Below are 23,959 nucleotides of genomic sequence, written 5' to 3' on the forward strand. Positions count from 1 at the left end.
TCTCTCTGATTACTCGCGCGCACTCGCAAAACGCGGACTGGAGTCGGCCCGGGCCGCCGCCGCCGCCGCCGCCGCCGCTCGCCCGCCGGGCCCTGCGCCCGCCCGGGCGCACCCTCGCGGGCACCGGCGGCCCCGGGCCGGGGGCTCGGGCGGCGCCGCAGGCGCCTGGAGCGCGGCGGCGGCGTGGGGCAACTGGAGCCTGCACTTTCCCCTCGTGCCTCCGTCTCCTTGCCAACCGGGCGTTCGCGTGTTTGTTTTCACGTCTAAAAGGCCCGATACAAAGGTGGAAAACGAGTCTGACGAGCAGACAAAAGAGGCAGAAGGACTGAGGAACAAAGTTGTCCGCTGGCCTCAAAGGTTACGAGGAGCCGGCGGAGAAAGAAAATATTTGGGCAATCTGTGCAAAAGTACTGCCTCTCCCAAGAGTTATGTAATTTTTCAGAATGCTAGCCTCTCTCACTTGATTTCGGGCCATCAGCGTATTTCCCACAACTTCTTCAAACTGCAAAATTAGGAAAGCGTTTAAGTGAAGGTTAGCACATTCCAGGAGCGCTGTGCCCTGTACACAGCAGGTACTCAATATATGCTTATTATTGACTGCACCTGCCCAAAGATAACGTTGATATAACTTCTTTTTAAGGCGTCTTATATGTGTACGTAGGCTTATCAATGAAAACACGAAGTAGTCCCAAAGGAGCATTTTTCCTGCAATGCACTTGTCTGTCTGCTCTCTGAAGGAACGTCCTCAAATATGTAGAGTGATACCTTATGCTCCCAACAACTTGCACGTGGAAATTTAACTATTGGCGCCATAATAGCTAAGGTTTATCTCTTCATACATCTGTATGACGCCTTTCACCCTATTTCAGAGGTTATGTGCACAATTAACCCTCTTGATATGGGTTCATTTCTAAGTGATGTGAAACAAAACTAAAAGAAATACATGTTATATTTAATAAACATAAGATCAATAATGATAATAAATCCGTCAAATCTAATCCTAGAGCAAAAACGTTCACGCTTTGTTTTTTTTTTTTTTAAATACTATCCATTGTTCTATCACTTTTTGATGCTTTAAATGTTTTTATTATTGTGAATTTGTCACCTGGTAACATCTTGAATATCTTCAAAAGCAGGACTTCTTAACCTGAACAATAGCTCAGTTGTACTAGTGTACTAGTGTGGACTCAGTTTTCATGGAGAGAAAGCACTTGAAACCAGAGCTTTCAAGAAGTCCTGCTAGCTGAAATGATATATATGATTTTGGTAGAATGTAGCTTTCTAAAATCATCTCATTCTTCAGCTTTCCATAAAGGCTGTTTTAGTTTATTTCAACTGCAGTGGTTATTTTTGTTTGCTTGACCGAGTGTAAATATGTTACATGACTAAATAGAAAATGATAGATGTGAAAAACTGGTGACTGATTGGGGGAAGGGGAATCAGGTGCACACCCAAGGGTCATTATAGAGTGTAGAAACCACAAATTTGCATTCAACAAATTGCAAACAACTGGAAAACAGGAGTTATATCATCATGTGTAAGAGAGAATAACAGAACCGTAAGGTAAATTCATGCCAAATCATTCATCAGTTTTTGCCAAGAGAATACTACATCTTTGTTAGTGTGCCTCTTTGACATTTTCTCCTGCATTTTCTCCCTTTATATATTCAAATACATACTAATTATATGATTATACCACATAAGTTGAATTTTTTAAGTTTTTCATATGCAAATATAAATATAAGTGTTTTGTGTATATGTGTTTATACATATATTCTAAAATCCATTACATATGTATGCTTTTAAACATTTATAGTCAAACTAAATATATACATATAATCATAAAAATGCATTTTTTCAAACTGATAAAATACATCAAAGTCAGTTCGTACAAGTGTAGCTGTATTTTGTGGCTTATTTTCACAGCTAATCCTAAAAAGGGAAAATGAGTCACCAAGTTCACCTCTGGCCCTTTTAAAAAAATTTTTTTTCATATAGAAAAATCATGAAACTTAAAAAAAAATTAGGTATGTAGGTCAAAATCTCTTTTAATTCCTTTTGCTTCAGCAAGTCAACTAGAAGATTGGAGCCAAGAGGCTATGAAATAGAGGCCCCCAGCACAATGAAATCAGTCTGCTATAAAAGGCGACACATGCCAGTTTCTCCTCCCCAATGGCAGATGCCACACCCTAAAGCAGACAGAAGGCACTGCAGTCTGTACGAGAAGCACAACACACAAAGCCAGCAGGACTTGGTTTTGTCTCTTAAACCACAGAGAATGCTAAAATACCTTTTTAAAAGCTTCTTGCTGAAGATAAGTAGTGGGCTCCTGTTTATTCAACTTAGGCTTCTCAAACACACCTCGGAAAAACAAAATAAAAGCCTCTTAACAGTTTCATTTAAAAATCCAGGACTTAAATGAAATCACAGTTGTCAGGGGTCTGTTAGAAAGTGATGAAATAGGTTCACAATTTCACAAAAGCATGACTTGAACTATAAATTATGGTTTCTATTGTGTCAGTTGCCTCAATTATCCTATATGGCAATTCTACAGTATTTTTTTAATGTAAAATAAAATACTAGAAATCACCGCGTCCTCTTTTCCTAAGGAATTTTTTATTTTTACACCTCTTGCCTAAATTTCAAACCGTGGTGACAACTTTAATAAGTTACTCTAGCCACGAAGGAGCCCAGGAAGTGAAGGCCCAAAAGCTGCAGAGTGGCCTCGCCACGCCTGCAGCCAAACTGCCGCTCGAAGGTTGCCCCACGCCTTCGTGTTTAGCCAGAGGATCACCCATTACTTTGTTAAACCTTACTTTTTGGCTACAAAAATGGGGTTGGGTTTGGTGAGGTTTTTTAACTATATGAAAAATTAATATTCAAATACAATACCCTTTGAATAAGTTTTAGGGCAGTGAATAAAAGGCTCTTCAAACGTGCCCACTTAAAGAGGATTGAGCCAGATGGTAGTTTAAGAATGCCACGGTTCTGTTCTTTTTGCCTCATCGTAGCCCATCATCCTGTTTGCTTTAAGATTAGTCCCCTTTTACTGTTCTGGTTATTTATTGGATAACTGAAACTATCACGATTCACTACCCATCATATTTCTCAGTATTCTTTACATCATTTGGAAGCAATTTAGAATAAAGCCCTGTCAAGGTTTTACAAGTAAGAACTATTAAAGAATAAGGCTTTAGATACTTGCTTTCCTTTTAGATTTATGAGAAATGCGATGAATGGAGCTAATGGGATTTCCCTACTAATCTTGGTCAGCGACTTTAAAGAGCACTAAACAATTGTCCTTTTCACGTCTCTGATTTAGACGTTGGCAGTGAATAACTAAGTAAACGCAAGATACGGGATGTAGCATTTGGCTTGAAACAACTATGCAAATTTAATAGTGGCCCATAAGTTTAGGATGCAAAACAATTAGGATTTGAAAAAAATCTAGGCAAGAAAAAATTTAAATAAATCTGGGGACCCTAACAATAGCGCTACTATATTTACTAAGAATATTATAGTGGGGATAATAAACCTCGATGGGGATAGGGATAAACTACACTTTTTTTTTTTCAACAAACTTATCTAGAATCTACTTTGTGACATTCCCTGAGAATAAAAAGATAAATATTACCTTCGTCCTGTCCTCAACAGGGGATATAAACTATTATCTAAAACATACTTAGGGCTGCCCTGAAACATCTTGGAGGATCTGGCCAGGAAAGAAGTAAGTTCAGGCTTCCCCACCTAACAACATTCCCTGCAGGTCTGCCCTGTTGGCTGCCATCAGCCGGGCACCTCGCCCTAATACTCAGTCTGGCACGGCTTTGACATGATGCTGGGAACCCACCAATGTTGGAGCTAGACTTCCAGAGCCCTAAGTCAGGTTTACCATTAGGCTACTATAATTTCTCGCCAAAGTCCCTAGAAACATAGTAACAGCAGTGAAATAAATTACATTTATTTCCTTAATACATTTTGGAACACTGTACTATGTATCTTATACGGGACTGTCCATATTTTGAATGATGTGTAATAAAATTTTTTTATTACAGCCTAGTTTAGAAATGTTCTATAACTTTTAGACAAATGTGTGTTCAATGGCATTTCTTTCACTTGATTCCCAAGATTGTCCTCATTTTGCCATCATCAGAATCACTTATTGAGCACCTATGATTACATCGTGACATATACTCATCTATATGGCTTCTGTCACTGATAACCTGCTGCTTGGATAAAGGCACTTTATTGATAACACCACTCTAGTTCCTCATAAATAAATACTTGGGAAGTAAACATATTTGAGGTCATTTTGTAATAATCAAGAATATAAGGGAAATCATTTGGAGAGTTAATACCTCAATTTTATGGAAAGATTTTAGCGACCTATCTGAAGGCCTTCTGAGTCTTTGTCATATGTGATTAATTGCTTCATAGTACATATAACCTTCTAAAATAAAACTACTTATCAAGCACAATAAATTCCAAACAATACCTCATGTGCATTAATGTAGTGCACTCGTGATATTTATTTCACCCTCCTTATCTTCGATTGCTTTGTCCCTAATTCATTAAGGGAATCAGTAGGCATCTTTAAGGGCAAATTACTGACAGTCATCTGATTGTTCTAAGGGCCAAAGGGCTTGGTGATATGCTGCTGTTATACCAAATGATATAATTTCATTGGGGAATTTGCTTATCAATGCATTCCTCTAGAAATGCGCAAGTGGTTAAGCATAAATATTTTTTTCTCTCCCTTACTTAAAGAAAATTTCCACATTGTAGTATGTTACTATAGGACTTAAAATTCAGGGGCCTATATCTGGCCCCTTCTCTGACTCTCAGACGTCTCCTCTGAAGCTGTACGTCCTTCTGTGGTGCTGTGACCTGCTCTGCTTTCTCAGGGACCATGTGGGATATAGGTTTCCCTCCCAAAGCATAACCCACAAGGAGCTGCTGAGAAGGTAGCTTCTTGGCTCAACCCCATTCATTCATTCATTCATCCAGCCAGCCAGCCAGCCAGCAAATCATTGCCGAGCCCTGCCTAACTCTGCACCGGCCCTGTGCTAGGCTCTGCGGCCACTACACTGAGGGGGGCGGGGGGGGGGGGGAGGGAGGAACTTCCTGCACCGTCTACCAGCTCAACATTAATCAAATGATCCCACCAATAAGTGTCAAATTGCACAGAGATAACGTGCTCGGAAGGAAAGATGCCAGGGTTCTATGCGGGAAATAAACGAAGAAGCTGACGTAGACTTGGGCCCGAGGGAAGGCTTCCCGGAGGAAACGTGGCTGGGACTGACCACCGAAAAGTGAGGAAAAATGAACCCGGGAAGGAAGGGAAAGAGCGTCGCAGACAGCAGGAGGCCAGCGGGGCTGGGGGCGGAGACGGGCAGGAGCGCCGCCGCGGCCGCGGAGGAGGGGCCCCCGCGCTGGGCTCGCGATCCGAGAGCCGCGCGAGGTAGCTGCAGCCTCCGAGCCGGGGGCCGAGCCGGGGCCCGGGGTGGTCACGGGACCCACGGGCTGCTGGGAAGAGAGGCGGGGCCAGGGCGGGTGGGCGTGCGCGTGGGGCCGGTCCCGGGAGTCCAGGCTCCCGCGGCTCGGCCCCGGCCGGCCGCGCTCGTGCGGGGCGCCTCCCGGTACTCTGCGATGCTAAGGGATAATAAAAGAGCATCGTAAGATGAGTCTATTTTAATGTTCACGGGTTCCTTTAAAACATACTCGGCCTCAAAAATAGAAGGTGATACAAATGTGTTTTTCACAGAATAACTCTAAGATTCATTTATGTTTGATTAATTCACAGTGCCGTGCCCCACAGGCTGGGTGGTCTGTTAAATCGATCACAAGTCTAAAAACAAATAATAGGATGAACACCTTTTCGTCTAGTCCTTGTATGAATAACCTTACTTGGCAACCACACCAAGCCTGAATTTGAGACCCTTTGTACACCCTCTCCCAGTTACCTGTCATGACGGAGCGTCGTCCACGTGAGAGATGAGAGATGATGGAGCCGGAAGGAGGCAGGAGGGACCATGGGGATGGAGGTAAGTGAACTGATTCCACCACTTAAGAGTCCACCACTTGAGTCCACCACTTAAGAATCTGCGGATTCTTCACTGAGCAAGGGCTTCCAACCAAGGATGTGAATGGGGGTTGCAGTTCAGCCAGAGCCTTATTTGCTGCCCATTGAGTCCTGGCACAGGACTGAGTCTGCTGGAGGATGGGGTGTCTTTTTCTAATTTGCACAAAGCATCGTGCATGCTTGCAGTGGCCCTCCATGGAAGGGAGGGAAAGGAAATAACACAGAACTTGGTAATAGATTAGATATGGGGGTGAGCAAATGGAAGGATCAAGTTCCTACCTCTCACTTCTTTTTCCATCCCCCCCCCCCTTTCCTGGTCCAAACCGATGATGAACCAGCTGGAAACTCCCGTTTTTATCCCTACCATCCTGTTCACTTCACCCTATCCATCTATCCTACCCAGTTTTCTCTGTACCACACCCCAACCGTTATGATAAGCCAACTCTGTCCGTCATAGAATCTTAAACCTAAAAACAACTTAGAAGTTTTAAGAAGCTGAGGGAAACTCCTCAGATCCACACGGTGCAAATATTTTGCGATGTGAGAGCCTTCTCTCTTACCTAGGAATTTGTGAGACTGAGATGATCCATGGAAAACTCTTTGAAACAAATAAACCAAATGAGTTGACACTCAACCCATAAGTTACAATTTGCCCCCTTCCCAGAGCCTCCTGTCTGCACAGCACCAAGGAGTGCCATGCTTGGTGTCACTGATCTAAAGGATACCTCTGTCCAGGGTGGCTGCTTATCCCCTGGAGTTAACGCAGTGTGACTGCCCTGTTCCTTCTGCATTTGCGAGAGGCCAGAGCTGTCATTTGCAGTCCCTGAAAGTGGGCATGGGAAGAAAGCAGGAGCCCAGGTTGGGAAGTGCCCAAGGCTGGGCATTGTCCTTATTTTGTGTCATGACCTGGCTTTCTGCCACCTTTCCACAGGTGCAAACGTTGGGGCAAACCACCTCTAGTGTCTGGAGGAGGAAATAGAGAGGCCAGGCCTGGGAGTCAGTGCTCCCAGGAGGCAGCATTTGGAGCACCCAGCACGCACTCCCTTCCTCTCACTCACATGCCTATTTAGGGATAGGGCAAGAGTCTGGAAAAGGGAAAACCTCGGGCAGACATAGTTGTACTTAATCAATAAACCAAGCCACTTCCGGGCTGCTTTGAGTTTTATAATTATTATCACTTAACCTTTGTTGTGTCTGTCCTGGGCCCAGCACTCTGCGAACATGTGGCAGAGATGCAAGTTGCCTAACCTAATATCTGTTCCCACTTTTCAACAGGGCACATGACCACTTGTAAGAAAAAAATGTCTGCACATTTCCCAGATGCCTTGGAGGTAGGTGTGTCCCTGTGTTGAAGGAGAGCTGTGGTGCTGGCTTAGTTACTATCTACCTCCGGACTTGGTTTATGAGAGAGAAAAATAAATCTCTAACTGTTTAAGCTACTGATTTTTTTTTTTTTTTGCTTTGTTTTGTTTGGGGTTTTTTCTTTTCTTTTTTCTTTTTTTTCAGTAGGAAACAAAATCTACACCAGACTGATATAGTGCATTATGGTTTCTTATATAATTCTCACAACTCTTTGAGAGTTCAGTTAACCTCTTAAGCCTTGATTTCCTCCTGTGTAAAATAATAGTACCTACTTCTCTGGGCTTCTGAGGATTAGAGGAAATAATCCCTGCAGATCTCTGAGCACAGTGCCTGGCACAAGGGAAGTGTTTGATACTATTCTTTATTTTATTAAGGACCTAACATCTCTGTAGCTGGATCATCAATTCCTGAAGGATAAAGTCCCTATCTTCCGTTTCTCTTCCATCTTCCACAATGCTCAGAACAATCCTGGACCCACAGTGGGCTCTGCACTTAATTGTTGAGAGAACTTTGTGGCTGAACACAAATGTGCCAATAAAATTATTTACGTGCCTTTTCAAATTACTTGTTTCTTTCAGTGCTGAGAACTGATGTAGCTTAAGCAACAATGACTTTTTATGTAGTTACACTTTTAAAATAAAGACAGGATTCCTAAATTCATTTTTTATTTGCCTCAAGGTATAGGAAGTTTTTCTTAAAAGGTCAGGTCTACCTATTTGTCTGATGTCCCATCTTATTCTCTAGGTAAGACTTCATTATTCTTGTTGGCTAAAGAAACATTGTGTTGGCATGAGATTTATAACTGGAGAGAGAGTTACAGTGTTGCTTTGAGTGTGTTTAATGCTGGAGCACATCACAGTAGTCTTGGTCTGTACTAGTTTAGCGTGGCACTTGTTTATAAACAACATGATTATTAGTGCCGATTCTATGAGATTGGTTTTCCACTGACCCCAATAGAAACAATGCAAATATTCACCCTTTTCTAAAGCATAGTAAAACTCCTGTGGTTTTTGAAACCAGACCAAGAACCCATGTAGAAAAGCCCGTGGATTATTTTAAGTGAACTTATTTTTTTTTAATCACATTAACTTTTCACCATATGCTGTTTATTTTTTATATCCTGCACAGGCTGAAAAATGAAAATAGAACAGGCCACTATGTTTTATTCGGGGCACATCATTATGAGGATGACATACACAAAGTCTGGGGAGTTCAGAGAAAAACAAAGATGATTAAGGGCGCTTTTTAAGATGACTTATTGGAAAAGATTTTTAAAGCTCTATATGTTCTTTAACTCAGCAACCCAGGAGGCAAGCAGGAAGACTGCTTCCCACCACATGAAAAGAGTGTTACCTCGAGGGGCTTCCTGATCTGTAGAAAGAAGCTGGATTCACATCCCAGTTCCTTATTTATGGGCTGTGCATGTTTGGCAATTTACTTAACCTTGTTGTGCGGCAGAATGTATGTGAAACACTAAATGTCTGCTTTGCAGGATTTGGGGTGTAAGAATTAAATGAGAGAGTATTTGTAAAGCATTTAACATACTACCTGGAATTAAACAGGTAAGTAGGGTATGTGTGTGTGTATGTATTCGAATTTCTAAATAGAATAGTTGTCTGGCATGTGATTTCAGGAAAACCAGGTATACTCCACTCAACCCCAAACATTCCTCCTGTTGCCTAATTAAAATTTCTCCATTAAATCTTTATGGATTTGTTCCTTTCTCTAAAGGCTTTGAGCCCTGTCAAAATACAAATATGCTTATAACGAGGAATACCTTAAGCTTCTATCAGTCATTTACACCTTATGGTGAATATACTCCGGATCTACGCCTGAAGGCCTGCTTTGATGCGGAAGAGGGGATGAGAAGCAGGATGTGGGTACCAGAGAGAAGGTGAGAGGAAGAGGAGTGACGGCGGTGAATGGGAGGCTGAGATGGCAGGGACAAATTCTGTTTACTGGAGAATTCTGTTACCCTCAGAAACAGTGTAACATATTAATGGGCTGAAAGTATGAAAAGGAAAGCATATCTAAATATTGAAGAAGTTTTGCTTTCCATCCTAAGAGCTCAGGCTTGCGGATCCTCAAGCATTTCCTAAAGGCTGGAATCCCAGGATTTGTCATTGCTGTGTTACGGTTGACCTTTGGCAGATCAAGGTAGGCACTGATGGGGAGAGGGAGAAGGAGGGGGAGGCAGAATGGGGGTGTGTTTCCAGGCCAAAGATCATTCCATGGTTCTGTGGCTGGAGAGGACAGTGGAGGATGTGGAACACTTTTACTTTGGAGGAGATAATGAAGCACAGTGAACCGGCTCCACTACAGAAGAACACTGGTATCAAAGCCAGAGGGAAGGGAGACGCGCAGGGAACGGTGGCCCTGGCGACAGCCCTGCCCTGGCCAAGATGGCGCCCTCTCTGCCCTGATACACTTTTGCTGAGTCCTCTCTCTGTGCGCTTAATTCCTCTGAATGTCCAGCCACTTCCTCCAGAGTCTGGCTCACTGCTCACCTGCTCTGAGATGTTGTCCCTGATGGATTACATTTCTAATCACTTGCCCCACCAGACTCTCTCACACCTCTCTGCCTTTACATTTGCTTCTTTCTAGTCTCTTTCCCACTGCTTGGTCAAGAGCTCTGGTCTTCCAAAGTTCAGCCCAAATGTCACTCCCGTTGTGAAGTCTTCCTGATCACGGTTCCCACACACCTAGTGCAACAGTCACCTGTGAGCTACGAAACCAACTGTGGACATCGCTGTTTTAGCCCTTATTATATTATACTGTAAGTTTTTGTGCATTTTTACATCTCCACCCCTAGACTGAGTGCTCCAGGAAGGCACCCCACATTTTTTTTTTTAATATCCAGGGCCTAATGTAGGACCTGGTCTTCCATTAGTGTTTGTGGAATGAATGAATGACCTCTGCAACCTGTCAGTGTGATAAGAGGGCAACATCACCTCCTCCCCCAGCATGGTACCAATGTGACTGATATCCCTGAGCTCCTCTGACACTTCCTGAACAGTCACGAAGTCCCTACGCATGAGAATGTATCCTTAGTAATCAATTCATTATTCTAAGGAAATTAAGCAGAATCCTTCCCATGTCAGGATATGGGCAGCAGTTTCAGAAGATCGCCCAGTAGAACCATATTATTGCAAGACAAGTGCCAGCCACTCTGCTCATCCAGATGCACTTCATGGTGGTTGGTGCAGGAAAGAGAAAGTGAGACAACCTCCCTCCTGCAACAAGACAGAGCATCAGCATTCTCTCCTGGAGCTGGAGAACTTCCCACGGCATGACCTCCTCAGGGTCCCTCCTTAACAAATGGGGAGTTTTGCCTTGGGACAATATGAAAGAAAAGTTCCCCACTCCATGTAACAAGAGTCAAAGACGGAGGAACAGCTATCATGGATGTTTCAATAATTTTCAGTCGGCAGTATCGGAGGAGATATCTGGAAGAACATGGGGGAAATAAGATTTTCGTGGAGAGGACCATACATATAACTTCTAACTAGCATGAAAAAAGACTTTTTGGCCACCTGTAGACTTAGCATTTTTTTAAAAGGTGCTATAACTAAAATATATTGCTGCAAAATCTTTGTCAGTATAATTCCGAAGAGCTCAAGATTATTACAATTATTAGATATAGATACTAGATATTTCTTTGTACTACAAAAAATAAAATTATTAGCATGACTGATCTAAAACTAGGCTAATCATAGCTGAGTGGAGATGTTTTTTCCAGATACTTTGGTTTAACTTCTAATTTTTTTTCGTCCCAGTATAAGATGTTAGCTATGATGTGACAGTCTTGGCCATGTATTATTCTGGCAGAATCTGATTTTATTTCTTTGTTTTGAATAGTTTTATATTCCAGAGTTTGGGGGGAAATATATTTATCTATTTCACAGTCTCAGAAGAGTGTTAATTTGGCTTCTGGCAGCCTCGTATGAAAACTCCCCAGTGAAGGTGGCCCCGCGTTTGGCAGCAGGGGCCTTGCAGAAGTGGGAGCATCTCCTCCAGGACGGAGAGGCAGGCGTGCCAGCACACCCAGGACTCTCTGTTGGCATCTGTTCTTCCAGCCCTGGGCACCAAGAGTGTCCCCTTTGTCCATAAAAACCCTTAGGCCTGCTCCAGAAATTTACTCAAAGCCATTTTTAATGCCTAGAGTCCAAATTAGAAAAATACAAGGTAGAAAAAGATGTATCTTTCCAGACCCACACTCACTGAAAATAAAACGCATTGGAAATAACATGTGCTCCTCCACAAACCTGTCACCCTGGCTGAGGCCTCTGTGTCACAACTCTCAAGGTTATTCTTGTTCTTAGTCTGCTAATTGTACTGCATGCAGGGCTTCCAGAATTCTTCCCACTGCCTCCTACGTGCCACAGGTACTAGTATGTGTGAGGCGGTAGCCAGAGGGCTGCAGGCTGTGAGAGAATGCACGCAGAGATGCCGCTCAGCCAAGGCTGGGAGGTCAGCCCAGTGTTGGGGGGACCTAGCTTGTATTGGTGTGCAGGGGCGGGAGGGTGGCCAGGAGCCAGGACGACCCAAGGGGAGGGAGAAGTTCATGTGCTGTTCAGGACCCAGACATCAGTCAGGAGTTTGGTTTTGTTTTGTTTTCCCGTGCTGTGCAGCTTTCGGGATCTTAGTTCCCTGACCAGGGATTGAACCCACACCCTCAGCAGTGAAAGCGCGGAGTCCCAACCACTGGACCGCCAGGGAATTCCCCAGTCAGGATTTTAAATTCTTCATCTTTCTCACCTACACCAGCCAGTCTAATTCATCATAGACAGAACACTTCAGGTTTTGGAATACATAACTAAGCTCACATAACTAAACACAAAATATTTGGGTCTATGGCACTTAAAGGAAAAAGGAAAAGAAGGAAGGAAGAGGGACCACTCCAAATAATAAAACATTACTTAGTGTGGCTTTTATGAAAGTACAATTCACCTTTCATTAGACTCCAAAATTACAATCTTCCCACCAGCTTGGCAACAGTCTAAAAGTTTGACAACATAATGTGTTGAGGCTGTGGAGGAACAGGAATTCTCACATATTGCTAGTATTAGTGAGAAATGGAACAGTTCTTTTGGAAAGATTTGGTAATAATGAGCAAAATTATCAATGAACTTACCTTTGGGCAGCCACTGCACTTCTAATCATCCATCCTATTGATACCTTGTAAAAGTACAAAATAACATATAGCCAGGATCATGCCTTGTGACATTGCTTCTAACAGCAAAAGATTAGAAACAACCCAAGTACTCAGCAATGATAGGAAATTTGTTCAAAATAACTATGGTGCATCCACACAGCGGAGTACTATGCAGCCATAAAATAGAACAAAGTTTTCCATCTTCCAGTGTGGAGAAGTCTATAAGGTATTTTGTTAAGTAAAAAAACCCAAGGTTATACAGTGTGCTACCTTTTGTGTAACAGGCAAGGGGAGTAAGAATATGTACACGTATTTGTTTATATTTATAAAAAGAAACACTGAAAGGATAACTATCTGTAGGGGTTGGTTATCTGTAGGGGGTGGTTATCTGTAGGGGGTGGAAGAGAATGGAATGGAGAAGACAGTGGAAGTGAGACTTGCTGTGTGTACCTTTCTATACAGTTTTGACTTCCAAATCATAAATATATGTTCACAAATAAGTAAAACTAAAGCTGAAAAAATGCTATGTCGTGACCTAAATGGGAAAGAAATCCAAAAAAGAGGGGATTATATGTATATGTATAGCTGATTCACTTTGCTGTACAGTAGAAACACAACATTGTAAAGCAACTATACTCCAATAGAAACAAACAAATAAACAAAAGCAAGCCAATAAAAAATTAATTAATTAATAAAGCTGAAAAAATTCCATTAATCTTCTCCAGCAGGTATAGCCACCTCTGGCTCAAGGACCAGTCATTAGCTAATTGGGGCGGGGTGAGGGGTATGGCAGGTTTCAAAAGCTATGGCCAGAAGTTTTAGACTGGACATCCATTCCCCTTTGCTCCTGGTCCTCCAGGGCTATGCTGTGCTTTGTAGCTGAGATCAGTCTTCATTTTGTCCATCAGTTTTGCTAACCACATCCTTGTCTTGTTTCCTGGGATTGGGTCCCAGCCATTGAATCCTGCCTCTTATTCTATCCTGAGCTGGGAGCTCTGCTTTCCTCCTACCACTATGGCAGTTTTATCCTTCCATCCTCCCTTGGCACTGAAGTCTGATCCCTTCACTCTTGGCTCATGGCTGTGGGCTTGGTACCCATCGACAACTGTATCTGATGCTGTCTGACTGCCTGGATTGCCAAATATCAGCTTCCTCCTTACTGAACACTCCCTGACACCTACTGCTTACCAGAAGTACTAGAGTAACTGTACAAACTGTGACAATGAGTGCTTGCTGTGTGACAGGGCATGGTGCAAAGGGCTCCACAGGCATCATCTCATTTGATCTTCATGAAGATCCTAGGAAGTAGGTACATGGATAAGGATCCTGAAAAAAAAGGTGAAGTAAAATAACTTGCTTAAACTCATGAAACCAGTAAAGGGAGAATCTGGGATTGGACAGAGGTATGTCTGACTCTAAACTGGAGGAATCTTCAGCTAGTTTAGCTAGTTAGGGAAGTCCTATGGCCAGTGGCCATGCTCTCCGGACCAAGGGGAAGCCTGAACTGCTGCACCTCTCCCAGTTTCCTGGGCTGAATTTAGTTCTGTTAGTTTCTATCCAACTTAACAGATGGTTCACAATAGACACTGCCTAGCTGTTCTAGTCTCCCGTAGTTAGTTAGCCCTTCCATGCACACCTAACCCGCAACATAGGAACCATTTTCCTTACTTCTTCTAGCTCAGGACCACCAATGATTTGGAATGGGAAATGCTACATTTATAAACAAATATATTTATATTTGGTAAAACTTTATTAGTTTTTTTATCATTCTCTTCCTCCCCCCCCCCTTCATTCCTTCCTTGCTTCCTCTCTTCCTTCTTTCTTTTTTCCTTCCTTCTCTAAGAAAACCTTTAAAATTTTTCTAAGGTCTTAGGAAAGCTATAACATCTAGAGGTTTATATTCCATTGAAAGTCTGTTGTGAGAAACTGTCTAGCACATTTTGTTATACTGGCAATCTTTTATTCTGTACAGAATTTGTTTTAATAAAATTCATTGTAAAGGCTTTCTGAAGGAAGCAGGGGCCGTGAACAAAATGTTCAGATATTATACTGTGTGATGTTTTGATATTCCATTTGTGGAGGATATTTTATATTTTCCACTCCTTTAGGATTTAGATTTTTAAAAACCCTTGAATTAAGACAATTTCTGTACACACATATTGGAAAATAATTTAGAGAAAAACATTATTTGAGCCTCAGTAATTTAGAATTAGAGATCATTTGAATGGGGACAAGGTTAAAAGTAAGTGTATTCATTGAAAGAGTAAAAGGGAAAGTAAAAATCATCAGGCACAGACACCCCCAACAGTCTCCCTCAAACATACGTACATGCCCTCACACCCTGGGACACATCCCACATCCCCAGATATACCCAGAAACAAACATACAAAAATATCATTAGGAAATTGAAACTATAGGCATTTAAAGTTATCAGGGCTTCCCTGGTGGCGCAGTGGTTGAGAATCTGCCTGCCAATGCAGGGGACACGGGTTCGAGCCCTGGTCTGGGAAGATCCCACATGCCACGGAGCAACTAGGCCCGTGAGCCACAACTACTGAGCCTGCACGTCTGGAGCCTGTGCTCCGCAACAAGAGAGGCCGCGACAGTGAAAGGCCCGCGCACCGCGATGAAGAGTGGCCCCCGCTCGCCGCAACTAGAGAAAGCCCTCGCACAGAAACGAAGACCCAACAAAAATAAATAAATAAATAAATTTAAAGTTATCAGTCCAACAACCTCAAGGATACATGACTTTAATGGTAACTAGTAAATACAAGGATTGAGAAGTAGAGATGGGAGTGGGAAATATTTTTCTACTTAAAAGCATAAAACAACTAATATTTGTTTGTTATAAAACATAGAACCTTTCCTAATAACACCATTTCTTGTTCCATTTATTGCATTTACTTGAAGAAATTTAAAAAGCATTAAAAATATTCAGGCTTTAGACTAACTTAGATTCATTTTCCTCATTTAGCCTGAAATAGTGATGTTTCATTTGTAATGTATTCTGAAGTCAGACATAAGATAATTTTAGAATTTTGTGTGACTTCTCTCCCTGCTTCACATAGATAAAGAGTAAAATAATTTCTGAACTATACAGTAATATGATACCCTAATCTAGCTTTCATTAAACTTTCTTTTCAAAATTAAAATCATTTAATAATATTTTCAACTAATAAAACTATTGCATAGTCATTGTATAAAGTCTAGACAATAAAAGTAAGACTTTAATAGAAGATCAAAATCACCTGTAATCCCATTCAACAGAGACTATTTATTTAAATATGATGTAAATTTGGGTGTAAATCAAGCCTTTTTTTCTACTTCTGGTTCAGCAACCTGAGGGACTGATGCAAACACACTCCTGTAATAAACACATAGATATTTGGGGTAAAATATAATCAATACAATAAATTACTGATAAACAAATAAACTGTGTTTCCAAAAGTAGATAATTGGGCCAGGAAGGAAGAAAGGAAAATCCTCTAGTAGCTCAAGCTATAAGGTTGGACTGATAGAACCAGCACCTAGAGAATGGAGTTGGAATATAAACCTCACATGGAGACAAGAGACATGGCCTTGGGTCCACTTAAGATGAATATCTGGAATTAAAAGGCTGAATTAAGGACAGGCTCTTGCAAAGTTGCTTAGTCCATAAAAATGGCACTAAAAAGAGCTCCAGCAATGAAAAAGAGCAAGGAATCTTGTACTATTCAAGTGTGAGTATGAGTGAAAAAGAAACATCTAAGAAATTAAAACCCCAAGCCTGAGTGTAGGATCTAATTTTATTCTGGTCTTACAGCATGAGAATTCTCAGCTGATTAATGAAAAAGTTGGGAAAAACCCCACAAATTTGGTCCATGAAAACTCCAGGAACCAAATGTAAATCCTCATTACAGGGGGCAAATCCATAATTTGGGGTATGTAGGACTCACACAGAAGAACCATCACTGCTTAAGATGAGCTCACAATATAAAATTATAAACCATATGAGGAAATGAGGATCAATCAAAAGTCTCAATAATTAACAAAATTAGTACCCAAAGAACCACAGAAAACTGAACACTCTGAAAGGGACTATAAACATTGTTATGTTTAAAATGATTAAACAAGTAAAAGAAGGAATTGAAATAATGAAACAAAGGAACAATATGAGCAGAGAATAAGGAGATTTGAAACAGAACAAAATTGGACTCCTGGAAATAAAAGATTAATTCATTCAAATTAAAAACTCAATGAATCATCATGTAAAATAGTCAACTGAGAAATAGATCTGAATAAATTACCCATAATGCAACACAGAGATAACAAGATGGAAATATAAAGAGAGGTTATGAGACATGGAAGATAGAATGAGAAGTTTCAATATACTTCTAAGAGGCATTCCAGAGAAAAAGTTGTAGAGACATTCAAAGAGATAGTGGGAGAAGAAAAATACTGTTACAATTTACATGTTGTATGATTGTTTTATGTAAAAAACCCAGAATTATCCACACAGAAATTATTAAAATTAATAAGAGAGTTTAGCAAGATAGATGCAAAATTAATATACATTTTTTCCTGGAAATTTGCATGTTTTCTTCTAAATTTTCAATTTTATTAGCATAAAGTTAATTAAAAGCATTTCCTTATCTTTTAAATTTATGTTACATCTGAGTTTATGATGTTACAATTTAATGATTTTTAATGAAGTACAGTTCATTTATAATATTATATTATTTTCAGGTGTACAACACAAAGATTCAATGTTTTTATAGATTATATTCCATTTAAAATAATTACAAAATAATGGCTATATTTCTCTGTGCTGTATGATATATCCTTGTTGCTTATCTATTTTCTGCATAATAGTTTGTACTTCTTGATGTCATACCCCTAACTTGCCTCTCCTCCCATCCCTCTCCCCACTGGTAACCACTAGCTTGTTCTCTATATCTGTGAGTCTGTTTCTGTTTTGTTATATACATTCATTTTATTTTTTAGATTTCACATGTAAGTGATAACAATACAGTATTTGTCTTTCTCTGACTTATTTCACTAAGCATAATACTCTCTAGGTCCATCCACATTGTTGCAAATGGAAGAATTTTATTCTCTTTTATGACTGAGTAGTCCATTGTATATATATATATCGTGTCTTCTTTATCCATTCATCTATTGATGGACACTTAGGTTGCTTCCATAACTCTTTACTATTGTAAATAATGCTGCTATGAATACTAGGGTGCATGTATCTTTTCAAATTAGTGTTTTCTTTTTCTTTGGATATGTACCCAGGAGTGGAATTGCTGGATCATATGGTAGTTCTATTTTTAGTTTTTTTGAGGAACCTCCATACTGTTTTCCATAGTGGCTACACACATTTACATTCCCACCAACAGTGCATTAGGATTCCCTTTTCTCCTCAACCTCACCGATATTTGTTGTTTGTGATCTTTTTGATGATAACCATTCTGACAGGCGTAAGGTGAGGTGATATCTCATTGTAGAATCTAATGACATTTATCTGTGCCTTTTCTTTTTTTCTTGAGTAGTCACACCAGAGTTTATTTTGTTAGTCTTTTCAAAAAACAATATTTTGGCTTTGTTGCACCTCTCTGTTACTTAATATGATTTCTGTTTAATTGATATTGTTTATATGATATTTATTTAATTTGTTTCTGCTCTTTATAGTGTTTTTTATTCCACCTCCTTTGTGTTTTTTTCTGTTATACTTTCCTTGACTTTCAAATTTGGAAACACAGATACCTAATTTTTAAACTTTAAGTATTAAGGCTATGAATTTCTCTCAGAATAACATTTTCCTGCATCCCACAATGTATCTTCTGCATAACAAATGAGATGAGAGATAATAACATATACATATAAAAACAAACACTGATAAGATACATAAGATAATTAGGATTTACATCCCTTTATCACATCATATAAAAATAATCAGCTCCAGGTGAATTAATGAGCTACATGTGAAATATAAAACTATAAAAATTTTAGAATTCAATATAGGAGAATACTTTTATGATCTAATTTTCTTAAGCAAGTAATAAAAATGAAAACCACAGAGGAAAAATGGACAAATTAGCTACATTAAAAATAATAATAATATCAGTTTATCAAAAGATACCATAAAGAGAATGAAGTGACCAGCCACAGACTGGGAGGAAATAGTTGCTAAATATATAATTGTCAAGGTATTAGTATCCTGAATATGTAAAGAGTTATTACAAATCAATAAGAAAAAGGCTAACCAAATTTTAAAGTGTCTAAAGAATTACACAAGCCTTTTTTGGAAAAGAAAACATAAATGGCCAATAAACATATAAAGTGTCACTCAGTCTCATCACCAGTCAGGAAAATACAAGTTAATTCTACCATGAAGTACCATTACGTATTCACAAAATTGGCAAATATGAAAGTCTGAAACTATCATGCATTGGCAGGGATGTGGAACAAGGCAATCTCTTATATAGCACTGATGGGGGTGTAAATTAGTACAGTCACTTTGGAAAGCAATTTTGCTTTATGAAGATGCGCATACTTTATGACCTAGCAATTCCTCTCCTAGGCGTAAACTCTAGAGAAACTATCCTTTTCCAGGAGGCATTTATGAAATGCTTAAAGTAACATTATGCCTACTAGTAAAAAACTAGAAACAATCCAATATCCATTAACAGTAGAATGGATAGAACATGGGAGATATACAGTAATGACTAGGAATAAACTACAGTTATACTCAACGACATAGTAGAATCTCAGGAACACAATTTTGAGTGGCAAAAACAAATTAAAAAACATATATAGCATCAGTCCCTTGATGTAATGTTTAAAAACATGCATCACAATATATTTTCATTGTGGAACTACAAAGAAAAGAAAGAAATGATAAATATTAAGTTTAGGATAATAGCAGCCTCTGAAGGGAGAGGGGAAAGGTGGTGTGGCAGGGGGAGGGAGCACAGGGGAACTGAAGAATAATGGTGATGCTCTATTTGTTCTTTTCGCACATTGGATGGTGTGCACCTAAGTGTTGTACTATTATTCTTTTAATTTTTTTTCCATATTCTTTATACTTTACACATATCTTAAGATATTGTTTTGGATCTGCTCAGTATTTGTTAAAAACAATTTAAAAGATAGAATGCTAAAGAGTCATACTTTTCCAGGATTGAAAAAGGACAACAGTACTCCCCAGCCCTTGCAAGTTAAATAAAAACAAATTCAAACTTAGATGGATGAGAGTGACACTGAAGAGCACAAAAGACAGAAAGAAAACACAAGGAGAAAAGACAGATTGCCTTTTCTCAAAGGAAAAAGTACATTTCTCTGCAACAATGACAAACTCCAGAAACGAAATAACAACTCTAAGTACTGAAAGGGGACAAAAATCTTGAATAGAATTCTTTACCCAGCTAAGTTTAATTCAAGACTGAAGGCTAAATAATGACTTTATCAAAAAGTTTGGCCATAAGAGACCTTCACTGGAAGAACTACTAAAAGATGTACTTGATTAAGAAGGAAAATTACCCAGAAAAAAAGACGTGGGAAACAAGGAGAAAAAAAATTGGCAAACATTTTTGTAAAATTGAAAAAAACAGGGGTGGATCCATGTTTTCTGGGACCTAAAGCTTTCATAGTTCAAGGAACACTTTTTAAGGAAAGAATACCAAAGTATTAATAGAAAATTAGGTACAAAAGTTTATATTTCCTTGGAATAAAAATTTAAATCACAAAAAATAAAAATTTAAATTGTAGCTAAATGTTGCAAAACCTCAAAAAATCCAGGAATGTAATATAATCTTTAATTATTTTTATTATAATTTCATTTCCTCTATGGAAGTGAAATTTGGTTTCTGTTTTTTGGCTGCATACTCCTTGCTCACCTCTTAATGTGATAATTACCTTTAAATATCACCTATACAAAGAAGTAGAAAGATAAACCAGTCTTCTAACACAGTTGGTCAAAATTTGTTCTTTAAAAAAAAAAAAAATCGGTCATAGTTTAGAAAAGTTTATTTTAGCTTCACATTCATTAGTAGTGGTCGGAGAGTCGTCAGAGAAGTCCAGTCCTTTGATCCCACTGTCACAGCAGGCTGATCAAGGTCGGCTGGGTTTCACCACGCCCAGCAACCCTCCCACCCCCTACCGTGCCAGGGCAGTTCTCAGCAGTGGCGTGTGCCAAGGTGACCACAAAGGCAAGTCACATGGCCCTCAGGCTGAGAGTGGACCAGCATCTCAGTCAGATTCTTCTCCTTGGGGAAGATGCAGATGCTCCATGGGGTCCATCGAGTGCAGGTTGTCACCGGGAATGGTGCCCAACGCCCGCCCCCTCTCTTGCAGCTCCAAGACCACCACCAGGGCAAGTAGAATGACCTCCAGGCTAGCAGGACTTCATTTCTTCAACTTTCTTGGAGCTGCTGCTTCCTCCTGGGATCAGGGCCTCGGGAGCGTCTATCAAGTTAAGGGCCCTGAAGCGGAACCATTAGCTTCATGGGAAATCAGCCTTAAGCAGGGACTACAGAAAACACTATTGACAAGAACAATTACTTCCCACTCATACATCCATAGAAAAGAAAGAAATTCTGCTCCAGTCTCCATAAGGAGTAATAAAAGAACACTCTCAACTTCTCTCTGCTTCCTTAACCATTCCTCCCCAAAAGCAGGAGGTTTGGAGGGTTTAGGAGGAAGACCCAAGCAAGATGCTTGGCGCAGCCCCTGCTGTTCTCTCTCCTTCAGAACTGCCTGCCGCACTGAAGGAAAGCTGCCTGTGTCCAGGTGGTGAATGACCAGCCTTATTAGGGAAACCTGCTGGTGCTTCACTGTGCCATCGGGGCCTCAGTCCATCTAATTCAGGCATAAAGTACAGTATCGGCAAGCCCATCTGGCCACAGATCTTAAATAACTTTCTCCCATCAGCTTTATCTGAAATAAAGCTAATATTGTATTTTGATTTTCTATCTCTTATTCCTGCCTCTCTCTTTCCTTCTTTCTCCATATTGGTTCTGAATTCCAGAGAAGAGAAGTGCTATGTATGGGATACCCTATGGCCCTAATAATAAATGCTAATTTGGAGAGATTTTTAAAAACAGGTGAAACTAATAAACTAGACAACAGTAACAGAGAAGAGAGATCAGAGCTATTGATGAATTTCAGTCTTTCTTAAGGAAGAAGGGAAGAAGGGATATTAGGAGATAACCTGCAGTCTCTAACACATAACCAAAATGTTGACGCATAAATGGTTCAACAGCAAATAAAGTATGGTACACTGAGACAATGAATTATTTATCTACTTATCTCTTATTGATCTATCTAGTTGCCCTTTCATATACGTTTTCTATCTATGTTGAAGCGCTTTTTAGTTTCTAAAATAATAGAATCTTTAAATTGTCTTGTTCCTTTTTTAACTTCTGACTGTATTGCATTGTGATATGTAATGTGCTCTGTATGAAATGAATACTTTGGGTTGTGTGACTGGATTGTGGTCACCCTCTGGTAATTATCTGTTTTCTTTAATTATTGGGAGCAGGATTCTGTATATGTCCATTATAACAAGCTTATTGTGTTGTTCAAGACATTTTATACTTCCTAATTATTTGTGGGCTTTCTATATCAGTTTCTGAGAGATGTGTGTTAAAAATACCCACCATGACTGGGGAATTTAACAATTATTTTAGTATATATCACTATTTGTCTTTACATATTTTGAGGCTAGGGTTTTGGGTGCTTGCAAGTTCAGGATTATTATATTTTCTTGGTAATTGTTTTTTTATCATTAAATAATGGTCCTTTTTTAGCTAATATTATTGTCTTAAATCCTAGTTTTTAGCTGGAAGGTGTTGTTTGGAATAAAGACTTATTTCCCAGTTTCCTTTTCAGTTTGTTGTGGCCATGTGACCAAATGGAAGTGTCATGTTCAACTTCCAGGAAGTATCCTTAAAGAGAAGAACTGTGTCTTTTCTGCCCTCATTTCTTCCTCATGTATCTTCATACATGACTTCTGATGTGTATGGATGAGATGCTTGGAGAACAAATAACTATCTTGGACCACAAGGTAGAACCCTCATAGAGAAAAGATTGTAGACACAAGATAGAAGGAATCTGGGTCACCGTTGTTTGCAGATTGCTTATCTTAGGACTTTATTTACATGGCAGAAAAACAAATTTCTACCTTCTTTAAACTATCATTATTTGGGATTTTCCTGAATAACGCATGTTTTCCCAAGTATTTTGCTGCAATGATAGGATGCAGTAAGCATTCCTTTATGCATATATTTCCCCACTTCTAATGGAATGTATGTCATGTGATATATCCTTTTAAAGGCTTTTGAGATGTATTGCCAGATATCACTCCATAAGATTGTACAACTTTACTCTTCCACCAGCAGTGAATAAAAGCGCTCCATTATTCCATACCCATTCCAACAGCAGGTATCATTCCTGCCAATCTTTGCCAATCAGATAGGCTAAGAATATGATTGCATTTTTTAAAAAATTTTATTTATTTATGGCTGTGTTGGGTCTTCGTTTCTGTGCGAGGGCTTTCTCTAGTTGTGGCAAGCGGGGGCCACTCTTCATCGCGGTGCGTGGGCCTCTCACTATTGCGGCCTCTCTTGTTGCGGAGCACAGGCTCCAGACGCGCAGGCTCAGTAATTGTGGCTCACAGGCCTAGTTGCTCCGCGGCATGTGGGATCTTCCCAGACCAGGGCTCAAACCCGTGTCCTCTGCATTGGCAGGCAGATTCTCAACCACTGCGCCACCAGGGAAGCCCCTGATTGCATTTTTTGATTACTAGGATGGTTAAACATTTTTAAAAATTTGTTTGCTATTTGTGTTCTTTTTTTTAATTGAAGTATAGTTGATTTAAAATGTTGTGTTAATTTCTGCTGTACAGCATAGTGATTCAGTTGTGTATATATATATATATATATATATATATATATTATGGTTTATCTCAAGATATTGAGTATAGTTTCCTGTGCTATACAGTAGGAAGTGTTTATTATTTTATATGTTGCTTTTTGAAGTTCCTTGATCATTTTTCTATTAAGGCATTCTTTTTCATATTGATTTTAAAAGACTCTTTATATATTGAGTATTTAACCCTTTGTCTTACATAGCATTAATTTTTTTTCAGACAGTTCATTGCTGTTAAACATTGTTTATGGTATTTTTATGCAGGATTTTAAAACTTTATTAGGATTTCTCTTTTTATTTTCTCCTTGGTATCATTTCTCAGAAAGTTCTCTCTTCTTACATAATATAGAAATATTTGCCTACAATATCCACTAATACTTTTATGTGTTGTTTTGTTTTTATTAAACTTACTTTGAAACTGTTAATCCATCTGGTACTTATTTTGCTAT

The 23,959-nt window shown here is 39.6% G+C and overlaps 1 protein-coding gene across 10 annotated transcripts; it reads left to right on the forward strand.

The window, feature by feature from the left end:
- The first annotated feature begins 202 nt into the window (after positions 1-202).
- LOC309634493 (uncharacterized protein) lies at positions 203-23,383 on the forward strand. 10 transcript variants are annotated; one of them, XM_082404675.1, is made up of 5 exons: positions 203-5,312; positions 5,960-6,044; positions 9,176-9,338; positions 9,512-9,601; positions 11,350-23,383. In XM_082404675.1, exons 2-5 carry the CDS (start codon positions 6,002-6,004, stop codon positions 11,552-11,554), a joined length of 501 nt encoding a protein of 166 aa, XP_082260801.1. In that variant the 5' UTR covers positions 203-5,312; positions 5,960-6,001; the 3' UTR covers positions 11,555-23,383. The 10 variants fall into 10 exon arrangements, 3 of the variants coding, with proteins under 3 accessions (XP_082260801.1, XP_082260802.1, XP_082260803.1); XM_082404676.1 differs by lacking the exon at positions 203-5,312 and adding an exon at positions 5,327-5,461; XM_082404677.1 differs by lacking the exon at positions 203-5,312 and adding an exon at positions 5,468-5,740 and having other exon boundaries at positions 10,049-23,383.
- The last annotated feature ends 576 nt before the right edge of the window (positions 23,384-23,959 follow it).

This window comes from Balaenoptera borealis (genome assembly GCF_965194805.1).
Source record: "Balaenoptera borealis genome assembly, chromosome: 9".
NCBI lineage: Eukaryota > Metazoa > Chordata > Mammalia > Artiodactyla > Balaenopteridae > Balaenoptera > Balaenoptera borealis.